Here is a 14,021-nt window from a genome sequence, read left to right on the forward strand (position 1 = left end):
CCCGAGTCATTCCGGTACGTAGAACCGGCTGTCGGCCGGCCCGGAAAACCCGACAACCCTAACGGCCTTGTCCCTGTGGACCAAACCCACAGAAGCTGCACGCTTCCTAGGGCTGCCGTTAGTGGAACTTGACGACAACGACTGAGATACCAACCGTCCTGGGCGGGGTTGTTGTAGCCGCTACAACAACAACAACTGAATTGAAACTCCGGTTAAAAAAACAAAAAACGTTTTGACAAATCAATCCAAATGTGCAAAAACGGCGCGTACTGCTGAACAGAGCAGACCAAAATTTTCATCTGGTGCACGTCCCTGGAAAATTGCCTTTATTTTCTATGAAGTGAATTTATGCCTTCATCCGGGAGCTCTTGGATACCAAAAAAACCTATGCAATTAAATAAAATTTCAATGTCACTACTGTCAAGACTAGCGAAAAATTCACTACTTATAATGCGGGCGTCTTAGCAATGGGTCATGCAAGTTTATCTTTGAAGGTTTACAGCGAAGAACCACGATGCAAATTGTAACATAAGTGGCTAGGGTTGCTAAATTTTTCGGACGAAATCCTTGAATCTCATGCTTGTATTGCTTTTATACTGGCCTTTTTATTTGACCAAATATACTCCACTAATACTACAAAAAGTTGAATATAAAACGCTACAATGAATTACACCAGTAAATTTATATCGACTCACACTTAAGTTAATATTTATGAATTTTCCCCACCAAGGAATTGCGTTTATTTAGTCATAATAAGCACCGCAGAAGGCACCAGGCCGAGCACATCTAGAGGTTTTTCAAAATCCTCCCCTGTGAAAACTTTTCGAGGAAATGTCGTCATTAAATTAAAAGGCGATTCGTCACCTGTTTTCAATTGAATAAAAACTCGCACAGCAGACAGTGGTTCCTTTACGTTGAATGTTTCAGTAAGTGTGGATCCATCACGCAAGCGAACTTGTAAACGAGTTTGAGTATAATCTCTATTCGCTTGTCGAACACTTGTTGTAGATGCCGCAACAGGCAGCGTGGGGGAAGTTGTTACTGACGAAGGTTGCTCAGTTTGGTTTTGCTCTCTAAAATTGTAACGAAAAATTATGTATACATTTTGGAGAAAATTATGTATTTTGCAATGTTAATAACACCTAGCTTTGCGAGCAGCTTTATCAGCTTCAATTTGAGCCCGAACACGTTCCCTTGCTGCTTTTTCCTCAGCTTTTTCACGCTTACGTTGGTCTACTATTTTTTTCATTTCAAGCTCTTCCATTCGTTTCCGTGCTTCAGTCATATCTTTCCCCGATTTGATACGATTTTTCTCTCTTTCCAGTGCCTCGGCCTTTTCACGTTCTTCACGTTCACGTCGTTTTTGTTTCAATTTTTCCTCGATCAAAGCAAGTTGTGCCTTTTTCTCCTCTTCAGTTAGTGGTTTCTTTTCTTCCGTCGACTCTGAGAAGTTACTATGTCCAGTCTTTGCAGCATGAAATTCTACTTCCGTTTGATCTTTACATAGCTTTCCACAATCATCGCATTTCAACGACTTTGCTTCAACATCAGCCGATGATGATGGATCTGTATTTTCGCCCACTGTACCGCTGTCCTCAACAATCACAGATGGAGCAGTTTCTACTGGAATATCTTCATCAGCATGTGCCAGCAACCATTCCATAGCAGGCTCCACTCCTTTATTATTAGTCACTTTCATAGCATATTCTCTATATAAAGTAAAAATAAGTCTTGGGATTTTATAAGGTACGGTTTAGTTATTTGCCCAATGATTTTCGGCTATTGTTCCAAATGGATGACCCGATCAAAACAATTTTACACTTGTAGTCAAGGATCTAAACTTTATTAAAACCTAATTTCATAATATTCGGTCACTAATTTATCATTGAATTCGATTTAAAATATGCACATTTGTGAGCTCTGCGCAAAAACACTGTGGTCAGCGTAGCCGGAGTACAAGTGGTCTGCACAAAAATACCGTGATTGCCGTAACCCGAGTTTTCATTTTGTGTGTCAAAATGCTAATTTTAACCACACCAAATGGTTCCCCGGGGTTCTGGCATGACTTTTTACAAAGTTTGAACTGTGATGATGTTGTAACAGCATACAAATTCCCCAAAAAGTTTTCGGCGAGTTTTGCTGGAGTGGCAGTCCCTAGCCAGATATAAATCGCTGCGGCGATGTAGACCCGACTATCGTGGGAACGTTTTGAACTGTGCTCTTTCCAGTGGGTGGGTAACCAAGAGCCACGCCCCCTCCGCCAACTAACACAAATACATTGGGCAAATAACTAAACATTTCCCTTTTTATATGTATATACTTTTAAATGACGAAGGAAACATAAATGATGCAAATTTTGCAATGCATTCGCACAAGCCGCACCAATTGTTACTTACGCTTTCTCTTTAGCAAATCCCATGTCCACAAGAGTTTGAATGTCACCCATAATTGATTATTTCTTTTGATATAGCCGATGAAATCTTTCTCGGAAGAAAATAGAACGTTTTGTTATTAAACTCGACGTTTTGGCAAAATTGTTACAAATCATGCCAAGTAAAAGCAGCCAGATTGGTTCGCAAATATTTGTAATAATAATGAACTCCTCACATTACCGCATTTAATGTGGTTCAATGACGAATCCACGACTGTGATCGCGGTTGCCAAAGTTCGTAACTTTAATCCAAAATTATAATAATGTTACGCTAGGCGCACATTGCATCCGATAGGCCAACCAATTTCGGACAACAATTTGACCGTCCGAACTGATGCGCACACTTAACCAGATTATTTGCCGACCGTATTTGACTGTTTGTAGACACAAACCCAAGTTTTCATTACAATTTTGTAAGCTGTGAAAAATTTTGATACATTTAGGGCCGGTTACTCAATGTCTGGTTAACACTAATCTCCGGTAAAACATCGTTATCGACGTTACCGACTCCATGTTATATGCATGGAGCCGAACACGTCGATAATGATGTTTAAACGGAGATTAGTGTTAACCAGACATTGAGTAACCGGCCCTTAGGGCCATTTTCACCATCTCTGGTTAACACTAATCCTCAGTTAAACATCGTTACCGACGGTACTGACTCCATTCATTTAAGAAAATCTCCGGTATCAAAAAATTTAATGTGGCAAAGCTATGCTAAACGTTTACTTCTGGAGAAATGTCAAAAATCTGCCTTATAATCAAAAAATAGTACTAATGAAACTACCTTCGTTTTTGTATCATGGTTTGAACGACTATCGTTTCAAAGTTAAGGCCTGTATGGAGCTCTCAAGAAAACGGTAAAGAAAAATTTGCCATTATTTCGTGTGTGTGTCCAAGGAATTTTGACATTTTTGATACTTCACAGCCTGTTGCCTCACTCTTTCCTCAAGAAATAATGGAACGGGCATATATTTCTATTGCAAACCTGGGTTGCCTTGTGCTCTTTTTTCACAAAAACCTTTAGAAAACCGTAGTAGAAAGCGTAGTAAATTTCTTAAGATCTGCGTACTGCCTTATGGAAATTTGACTCAAGAACATTTCTTAGACTTTTCTTGTACGTCATTTGTTTTTGCTTTTCTTGAGAGTTGCATACAGGCCTTTACGTGATTCATGCCATATAGTTATTGACATATTGACAAGGCAGTCAGAAACAGTGTCACTTCTTTAACAGTTGTTTGCCTAATAATATAGTTGAATTTTCTTTTATTTTTTCTCAGTATACACATTTTGTTTTCTCAAAAAGGTATTATATCTTATTTTATTTCATTGCGAATATACTATAAAAAAGCCAATTTTCTTTAGAAGAAAATATGAAATTTTATATTTTTCCTCCAAATGGGGATTCATTTCTTCCCGTTTTTCTTCTTATTCGACTGAGCTAGGGTAGTGTCAAATCGAGCTGTCATCACTGATATCACGTTGTATTATTGCATGGTGGAATAATAACAAGATGTTGTCAGTATATATACTATATAGCTATATAGCTGTAGCGACATGTTTGTTGTGATTTTGACAACATCGGCATCAGTGATCGGACTAAAAAAATTCTGTGTCGTAGAATCTGGAAAAAAATGTGGTAGATCTTAGGTTTTGGATCGAACTTTGTACAAAAATTAAAGAAATTCTGTAAGGGTTCACCTAAACGGCAAACTTTTTAATGAGACTCTAAAAAAAACTTCATTTTAGTATTACAAAGTGCAAGAAAGAAATTCTGTAAGGTTTCACCTAAATTGCAAATTTTTTAATGAGACTAAAAATTGCGTTGCGTTTTGGCAATTTTTTTTCCTTGACAGTGTAAAGCGGTCCATATCAAGATATTTTTCGAACATAAATTTTTTTGCAACCTTGCGGAGTGCTGCCAGCGTTTTTTTTTATCACATCACGATGTAGCGAAAAAATGTGGCACGTTACAGAAACCGCCACTTGGGATTTGCCGATTTTGACAATTCTCAAGTTAATGTAAACAACACCTCAGAATTTTTAGATGCACTGAAATTTGCTAATACTTTCACAAAAATCGCCGTTTTTTCAATTGTCGCTATTAATTCCTTTTATAAATCATATATTATAAAATTTAACATAATGAAACCACGTTTCCTGTCGAAAAAAACTTATTATTTAGAAAATTTAATATTTTTCATTTTATTTTATGCGAAATAGTCAGAATGTTCGAGGAATGACGTAGAATGTTCCACAAAGAGAAACGTCAAGTTGGATGAACACTGCGAACAGCGAGAGAAAGAGAATGAGCGATGATCTTCAGAACGTTCTAGAGTTACCATGAGTGCGAGCGCAGGTATATGCCACGACACAGCGGAGTTGAATGAGTTACAAGTCAGCAAGCTTCAAGTAAAGTGAGCAGAGAAGTGAGTTGCGAATAAGCAAGCTATAAGTTTAATTGTGTTAACAAGTAGTAAAGCGTAGTTATTGCTTTAACAAGTATTGTAAAGTGTTTTTACTGTATTAGCGAGCACTGTAAATTGTTTGTTGTACAATAAAGTTAATTGTACTACAATTTGGTCATCGTTAGCATTTATTTAACAATCCAGCTATACGAACCAAAATATTTGGGGAAATCCGGACGAGGATTCAAGCTATCCTAGGATAATCGTAACAATATCATTCAATTCAATATATAGTGTTTAGTGTTGGACAATTTTTGCTCTTAAAATTAAGAAAATTATGTCGAGCAAAAATAAAACTAGGGGCCTGTGCCAATTGATAGAAAAGTTCTATGGTGGAAAAACTTTTTACTATGGTGAGAAAATTTTACATTTCTGCTGTGCCAATTCGTAACTTTTTACTGCTGGAAATTTTTGACAGTTGCTTTGATGCACAAGAAGACTATCGTGTTTGCTATTTATAAAATGCAGCAATTATATAGAAAATATTTGCCTTTGATGATTTCAATTCTTCTGGAACTGAAATCCATGCATTTATTAGACCTTTTAGCAGTAATAGTAGAAATAAAAACACGTCAAAACCGTCTGGTAAGTGTGTTCACAAAAATGTTTAAAACCGTGTACAATTGTTTCCAATAAAAACATATGTCGTTTTAGGGTATAATGTACATGCAACAAGACAACAAGACGTTTATTCCAAAATACTAAGCAACATTATGAACGGCGATAACAAGACTACAAAAATGTATCTTAGGTTGTCCTCTGCTTCGTTTCGAAAAATTGTAACTCACATTCCCATAAAGCGCCACGGATGGTCAGTGGAGTACGAAGTCATTTGCTTAATAAAGTCTTCAAATTATTTATATTGTTCTTACTCACTTCCAGCCTTCGTTGCTGTTGGCGTTCTTTGAACTGAACCAAACATCCTTGTCAATGCGCTTTTCCAGAAGGATTCTGCGTTCTGAACTGCTCCCTGTAAAATAGTATTCTTAATTAAAAAAATACATAACGCCTTTTCATATGTAAATCTAAAATTAAATCTTACAAGTTATATAGCTTTTGTTTATTTTTTTTGCCGGCGGGACCATGTTCTTTTATTTCCACTCGCTTTTGTTTTCTTTAATTTATGTTTATACGTGCGTTGTTCGTTTTTCTTCTTGATAATGCTTGCTGTCAAATTTTTCACTAGCCCTGCCGTATCAAACATTTTTATTCACCTCATAGCTGTCAAAAATTTACTATCCAGAGAACTTTTCTATCAATTGGCACAGGCCCTAGGTACTCAAAAACGCGAATATGTGGTAGATGTCAGACCTTGTGTGGTAGATGTGGTAGATGCTCAAAAAAGTTGCAGATCTACCACAATGTGATAGAAGTCCGATCACTGATCGGCATGCTTACTTTCAGTGCTGCCGATTTTAGTTTCTATACTTTTATTCATTGGGCAATAGTATCTAAATGGTCCATTTTAGTAATTCGTTTTATCGCGATTTTTAAAGAGCTTGGTGTTTTCAGAACAATGTAAATATTTAAAATTGCTGGATTTGTATAATTTTTGTCCTCAAAAAGTAGCAAAATAAAGGATATCCTGGTTATCAATGGAAAAAACGTACACAAAAATCGTATGGAAATGCGAGTTTTTATATTAAATAACTTTTGCTGCATTGTCATAATATTGAGCCAAATGAACTACTGATACACTAGAAAAGAGTGGCTGCATGGTTAAATTAGGAATTCGCTTGTATTATCAATATTTATGAGTTTTGATCTATTTAGAAAATCTTTTACAGTCTTATAGGAAATTGCCTTGTTTTACGGCTTTTACTTTTTCAAAGTTTGTGTGTGTGTAGAGCTGCCGATACAAACATATATTCAGGCTTATAAGACTGTAATTATACATTTTTCTACGTTTAATTTGAAATAGTATGCACTAACGGATTAAAAGTAGTAAATAATTAATACCTTTTCCAGTACTTTTGTTTGTTTACATTTGAAAACAGCTGAGATCACCTGACTTTCAATTCTCTCATTCTCCGCACAGAGTTGCATTAAAGTTTCAGAAAAAGTTCAGTTTTCAGTTTTGAAATGTAAAATGAGAAATAATCTAGAAGAATGTGTTTTTATTCATTTGAATTGATTAAATAAGTCCTTTAAAATACATGCCAAGTCTTGCTCTTCCAATAATAACGATAAACGTGCATGTTCCAGGCAAAAATTTAAAATATCTGTGAAACTTATCGTTTGCGCTAAAATACTACAATGTGTGTAAAACTCGTCGTCATTGTTTCTGTTTTGAACATCATATTCGTGCCTGTCGGTGGAAAAATTAGATAAATTTGCATTTATTTTTAAGAAAACATGTTAATTGTTATATATTTATTTCCAGAGCGACATTTTAATGCATTGGTGAAGGGCACTATCATTCTTTCTTTTTTAGGATTTCCTCAACACATGTTGAAATTAAGTTGGCTGCGACAAAAGCCGACATAACCCTCCGGAAAGTCGGAAAATTGGAAAAATCGAAAATTGATTTTTTTTTGTATGGAATTTTGTGTGCAATTCCTTCGGAATGGCATTCGAATGGAAATAGAAAATTCTAAGTGGAAAACTCGGAAAAATCCGGAAGAGCGCAAAAAATTCGAATTTTTTTCGACGAAAGCTTGCAAAGTTTCGGATAATTGTGAAATTCGTTTAGAGTTTGGATCAATTGGGAACAATTTTCTCCTATGTTTCATAACCGATTCGAATGGGTGCTGCTTTTTTGGTAACGTGTTTAGAAGAAGGAGTGCACAAAGTTTTAATTTTTCCGATAGTTGGCGCAGGGGTCGAGCTATGCTTAAAAAAATCAGTTGTTTCGTTGGTAGCCTTTTGCCTAGATTAGCATATAGGATTCATTTTTTCCGTTAAGTGGGTCAGAGACCGAACTATTCGAAACAGTCTTATTAATGGTCTGATTTGCTTGAAATTTAGCACGTAGGTAGCTTATTGGCTGGGTTAACACATATGATATTTTTTCTGATAGGTGGCCCAGAACCGATCAATCCCCAAAAATCTTTAATCGAATCGAGTCATTGTTTTACAATTCGAAAGGTGTTTGAAGGCGCCGCAAACATGCGGATATTGGCTATTTAACAATACTTATTACACAGGCCAACAAAAATGGAAAGAAATTTGATGCAGCAAATGTTAACGCAATTTTTGACAGATTTGTTTGTGCTGATTACGAGTCCGTAAACTAAAAGTTACCATCAGCTCCAGATTTTAAGAAAAAAACGAGGTCAAAGTGTCAAAAAATCGAGTTTTCTGCAATATTTGAGAAGCTCTAGCAAAGAAATAAAGGGTGGTAGAACCTTCCACTTAGGCTTTGATTAAAGCAATTTCCTGCACCTTTGCTTGATGGTCATTGGATATATTAAGGGAGCGTGGCATCACCCATACATATCGAATTTTTCATACCGTATATCTCTGAAAGTATTTGTGGTAATGTCCTGGAAATTGGTATATAGACTTTAGGGCTACTGGAAAAGGGAAGTGGTGCTTTCCAAACATATGGAACAAATTACCTATCTGTAAATATATACACCCAGAATAGTGTTTTTTTTTCTTTTTCGTAATAAATTTTTTTGTACCAAATTTTGAGTATGCAGTTTTGTAGTTCACTCAATTTCAGTATCATAAAGTGCAAGTTTTTAATGGCTATAAGATACCGTTGATTTTTGAGAATTTTTTTCGCTGATGATGTTGCGCATTTTCTCCTTATAACAAATGCGTGGGAGTTTTTTTGTATGGGAAAAAAATTCCGAAGAGTGTCAGTATGTAAAAGACTTATTCTGGTGGCTTGACTCCTCCTAAACGACCGAAACGATTGTAATTATAATTTTTAGTGGCGCTGGAACCGAGTTATTGCTAAAAATCCTCGATTCGGAGGCACCAGGGATTAAAGTTAAATTACTGCCGTTAAATCAACCATCAGAACCATTGCGGTCCTTGCTTTACGGTGACTAAACAGAATGTGGACCAATGATACTCACCAGTTTGTAAGTTGTAAGTTCGCCGGGTCTGCTAGTATCATCTATATAAACATAACATCGCTTGCCGATGTGATCCCTGAGAATATCGTCTAGCGCTCTTTGGAGCATTTTTCAGCACAAAAGGCAGTCGAGTAAACTCGTTCTTACCGTTATTTATGGAAAACGCTGTTTTTTTAATATCCGATTCTTTAAGTGGGATTTGGTGAAATCCACTTTTTAAATCGATTGTTTAAAAATATTTGTTTTTACCGAAGTGTGCCAATACATCTTTGATTTCGGGATTGGGATATTTGTTGGGCACTGTTACTAAATTTAACTTTCTATAGTCGACCACCATACGGTATTTCTTTTCTCCTGATGCGCCTAGTTTCTTGGCAAGAATGATAGAATACAAGATTGCGCCAGTCAGAGAGGATTTTTGAGAATAATTTTTGTGTGACGTCAAACTGCGCGAGAGAGAAATGCCTAAACGCGAGCAAGAATGGAAGAAGAAGAAAAATGATGCAAGAAAACATAAACAAGATGCACAAGTGTGACGTCATAAAAACAGCGCTTCTGTCAAATTCACTAAGAGCGGAATAGCGGTACCGAGATCGGCGCCACCTTTGTTCTCTACATCGTGGTTTCTTGGGTACTACCCATACGGGGGCGTTATACGGTGATCTAGATGGTCGAATGATCCCATCGCGTAAGTAATCTTTAATTTGTTTTCCACTTGTTCTTTTAGGCACATTGGATAAGGGTAATTTCTAATATAAACTGGTCTGTCTGTGCTGGTGCGAATCTCGCCTTTTACTGTGGTAGTAAAAGTTAATTTTTTTTCGGGGTCGGCAAATAGCGTTTGAAATTACTAAATAACTTTTGCATTTTTACTTTTTGAATTTGGTTTAAATGTTCCGTTCTGATATTGATAAGATTTATGCTTGTGAGAACTGTTGTTTCAATTAAGTTTTTAATCTGTTTCCTATTGACATATAGTTATCCTTTGCATGTATTACGACATCTAACTCTTTTAGTGAATCGTTTCCTGTAATGGCATGGAAAGATTTTAATGTTGGCAGCAAGAAGAATTTGATGGTCCGAAGACATTTTCAAAAGTGTGGTGGGTGATTGAAATATTTCCTCCTATAGAGGTCGCGAAAAATGGGTTGTCATTTCTCATGGGTTTCTTCACAAACTGGGGCTGCACATAATTTTTGTTAGAGCCAGTGTCTATTAATATTTTCATTATCTCTCCATTGCTTGTCTAACATTCGATGTAAGGCAATGAAGAGTTATTCATTCTAAAAAATGAATGTCTGTGAAGTCAATACTTTCTAAGGGGTCGCTTTCTGTGTGGTAATTTTCACCTAGGTTTTCGGAAGGATAAACGTAGTCGTGTAACGATTCTCCTGCTACTTCGTTGTTATCCCTAACGTCTTCGTAGTGCTGGATTTCTATATTATAATTACGCTGCCTCTTGTCAGTATAGAGCTATGTTGACGCAGGTCTTTTACCCTGAGACGTGTTGTTTAGCGTCGGTCGATTCATGTAATTTATATTTCGTGTTTGAGCACTTTGGTCTACCTCCATTGGCTCTGGTTTTTTTTTGTGGCTTAGGTCCTAGAGGACGAGGAGGTGGTACAGAATTGTTTCTAATATTATTAGGATTGTTATAATAGGTATACCCTAACCCAGAATTTGGAGTAGGGTTGGGATTTCTTGGCAGCTGTGGGAAATATGCTAATTCTGGATAAAAATAGGGGCTCCCCTTAGTATTTGGATTAATGCGGTTACTAGGATTCCTAGAGGGAATTGCCGGATGTGCTGAATTAGGATTATGAAGGTTTTTTGCTACTCCGTAAGCATAATTTGTCCTAAAGTATTGGTTCTCTAGTTTTTGACAAAGGTGTAAAGCTTGAGGGAGATCAACCGGTTCCCTCATTCCCAATAGTTTGGGTAAGTCTCCATTCAGACCGCGAATGAAAGTATCAAGAGCTTTATCTCGATATATTTGGGTCATAATGCAGAGTGTCTCATGACTCATTTCCATACAGGATATTTTGTTTAAAATAAGCGATATATGTGAGTAGACACTCTGATAAAATTCTTCTGTAGTTAACCGTCCTTATAAAAGTGAGTTCATTTGATATTCGAGAGTGCCGAGATCTCGCTTATCAGCGTAAGCCACTTGCATATGGACTTCCAATTTAGTGCTATATTGTACGACTCCAATGCCTTGTCCGCTTGTCCTGTAATTTTATTTCCTATTACGCTTAATATTCCGAAGTATTTTGGGGTACCGCAGATAGGTTCATAAATTTTTCTATTCGCTCTACGCTCTTCTTCCAAGAGCTGAATTCCCTTGGCCCACCCGAAAATTCTCGAAGACTTCTAACTACGTGGGGAATTTCAATTTCAATTTCAATTTCAATTTCGATATACTCAGTCTATGATATGGTATATCTTACAGACTAGAGGTACATATACAATTTTCTTAAACCTAATGTATACACAGATGAAACCTCTTTATGGAAAATTAAAACTAACGATACAGATCACCTATGGCTGACTTAAAAACAGATCTTTGTGATGAAAAATCAATATTTAATTTTTTTTTGAGATTGTATTATACTCTAAAAGCGCTCTGAATATTGGTGCATGAGAAAAATTATTAATTCGGTCGAGTTCACCTACATTATTTCCGTTTGTCAAAGTAATGGTCTGATCTACTTCTATTGTTGAGTTTTCCCTTTGTCCTAATCTAGCGTCGACTAACCTATTTACGAGTTCTGCAATTTGGTTACTCATTTCCCTAGATGCTTCTGCACTTGGTTGTGATTGATTACTTGTCAACACAGGTGGCCTAATCAAATTATTATTTGACATTTTGCGATATTTCTTTATGCTCCCCTTATTACGCTTAGAAAAAAATTTTAATTTTTTTATTATCAAACAATTTTTTGTAACCTCTTCAGGAGGAAGAGGGCCCTTTCTACTCCGGAGGGTCCGTATAAGGAGTCGCGGAGTTAGGGTATTGTTATAAGTTGAAGGATCTCTTGAGTGCTTCAACTTTGTTGTATTTTATTATGATTTTATAGTCTGTTATTGCTCTGTTATTACTGTTATCCTTTTTTTTCAATTCGAATTTATATTTGTTCCACACTGTTTGTGATATATTTCTTCATAATATTTTCCTTTGTAATAGTGAGAATTAAATTGAATTTTTCTCATGAAATTATTATTTTTTCATTTTTTTTTCAATATTCCAATTATGATTATTTTTCGTGCTATAATTCCCCATTTATTATTTAAATAAGTTTCAATTTTCTTTTTCAATATTTCAAATATTTTTTCCGTACTAAAATTCCTTATTACTAAATTTTAAATTTTCTTACGATTAATTCCTCGCAGCTCCTGGTGAAGTTATTTTTTTTGCGCTCGTCTGCGCTACTGTGGGTCCTGTACAGAAGACGACGGTCGACGAGGTTGCCTGCGGACTGACACTACAGGCTGGGTTCCTTTTGGGTCCAGTAATTTCCACGGGGTGTTCTTGTAGCTCGGCGGCTTCTTTCGGCGATCTGGCTACTTATCGGCTTAGTTGCTTGTGTACGGTACGGCGGCTACTTGAGGCGAACTGACCGAGAAAACGATTATTTTATTTACGCCTTAACAAAGTTATTAGCGTATGGTACGGCGACTGCTTAAGGCGAACTGACCGAGAAAGAAATTATTTTTCCTTTACGCACTATGGCACTATGCTCCTTTTAGGCAATTGGCCAAAATAACTTTATTTTATTAATTTCCGCGCTTACTGACCCAAGACGTTGGGCGCCACTTAACTTTACTGCCGGGTAAAGTTATAAACAAGTATATTTTTTAGTGCACTATGACGTGCTCATATTATCTTTATTGAGCTAAAATTTTAACTAACGTTAGTTGACAATCGAATTCTTAACCTAAGCTTGGAGTTGGATGTTGCCACATGCAACCGCCATGTGCCTAGTTTGTTTCTCACGGTTACGGAACTTGTGCTATATGATATCCAAGTTTGGTAGACATAGCGCCTGTGAACGTCGCTGTTAACTTCTGTGGCGTTAACTTATATAAGTAAAGTGTTTAAATTTACCTTAGTCTCCATTTTTGCCTTTATCTTTACGCGTCTTTGTTTTTGTTTTTATATCTACCTTTGCCGTTATCCTTTTCTTTATCTATGTACGGCTCAGGGTTGTTGCGAATATTCGCATTCGCATTCGCAGCCGCGGAGCTTCCGTATTAATTTTAACATTCGCATTCGCTTTCACATCCGCAATAATCAATGCGGAGCTTTTGCGAATATTTTGCAAGTAGACCGATAAAACGTATATATGGCAAAAAAATTACTTATTGTAGCCAATGTTTTTGCCTGTGGTTGTAGGAGTAATTGTGTAACAAAACTGGTCAAATGTCGTATTTATAAACTTTGATAAAAATGTCCTTAAAATATTATTTCTTAAGCTATGTAACCGTGCTATCAAAGGGCAGTCATAAAAGTTCCTACTTCTCTACTTGACCTTTGACGTACGTCAAACAGAACATAGTCCTTTTAATAATACTGGTGTTCGCCTAGCGGTTGAAATTCAACCGCTAAAATTAAGGATAGTTTATGTGAGTTGAATTGAGCTGCAATAGCATTAAATAGTTGGAATGGGTTAAGTGGAGGGGAGTTTAGCTTAGACCTTAGCATAACAGAACATACCATAACATAAGATTAAACAACATAACATATGTAGCATAACACACAACAATATAACATCGCACATTCTTCAGTTGTATTTCTTGTTTATCCCTATCACTTTCCTCCTCTCTATCTTTGTCGCTATCGCTTTTGATGTTTATGTTTATCTCCACCTTCATATTCATGTTCATGTTCATCTTTATGTTCATGTTCATGTTCATGTTCATGCTCATGTTCATGTTCATGTTCATGTTCATGTTCATCTTCATGTTAATATTCATGTTCATGTTCATCTTTATGTTCATCTTCATGTTCATGTTCATGTTCATGTTCCTGTTCATGTTTATCTTTATCTTTATCTTCATCTTCATCTTCATCTTCATCTTCATCTTCATCTT

At 36.3% G+C, this 14,021-nt stretch overlaps 1 protein-coding gene across 1 annotated transcript; it reads right to left on the reverse strand.

Moving 5' to 3' along the window:
- Positions 1-702: 702 nt before the first annotated feature.
- Positions 703-2,612, reverse strand: LOC118746040 (UBX domain-containing protein 1-like). Its single transcript, XM_036479769.1, has 3 exons — positions 2,397-2,612; positions 1,143-1,709; positions 703-1,073 (listed from the first exon to the last, which is right to left on the reverse strand). The coding sequence occupies exons 1-3, from the start codon at positions 2,444-2,446 to the stop codon at positions 740-742; spliced, it is 951 nt and encodes a 316-aa protein (XP_036335662.1). The 5' UTR covers positions 2,447-2,612; the 3' UTR covers positions 703-739.
- Between the last annotated feature and the right edge of the window lie 11,409 nt (positions 2,613-14,021).

The sequence above is a fragment of the Rhagoletis pomonella genome, unplaced genomic scaffold (assembly GCF_013731165.1).
Source record: "Rhagoletis pomonella isolate Grant_MI unplaced genomic scaffold, Rhpom_1.0 Rhpom_scaffold_00010, whole genome shotgun sequence".
NCBI classification, from domain to species: Eukaryota; Metazoa; Arthropoda; class Insecta; order Diptera; family Tephritidae; genus Rhagoletis; species Rhagoletis pomonella.

What these genes read in the sequence shown, in the direction of transcription:
- LOC118746040 (XM_036479769.1), bottom strand. Translation starts at nt 2,446, where the DNA reads ATGGGTGACATTCAAACTCTTGTGGACATGGGATTTGCTAAAGAGAAA. An exon ending in GGATTTGCTAAAGAGAAAGC is followed by an intron (nt 1,710 to 2,396) that starts GTAAGTAACAAT and finishes TACTTTATATAG; the next exon opens with AGAATATGCTATGAAAGTGA. An exon ending in AAAGCTGCTCGCAAAGCTAG is followed by an intron (nt 1,074 to 1,142) that starts GTGTTATTAACA and finishes TTACAATTTTAG; the next exon opens with AGAGCAAAACCAAACTGAGC.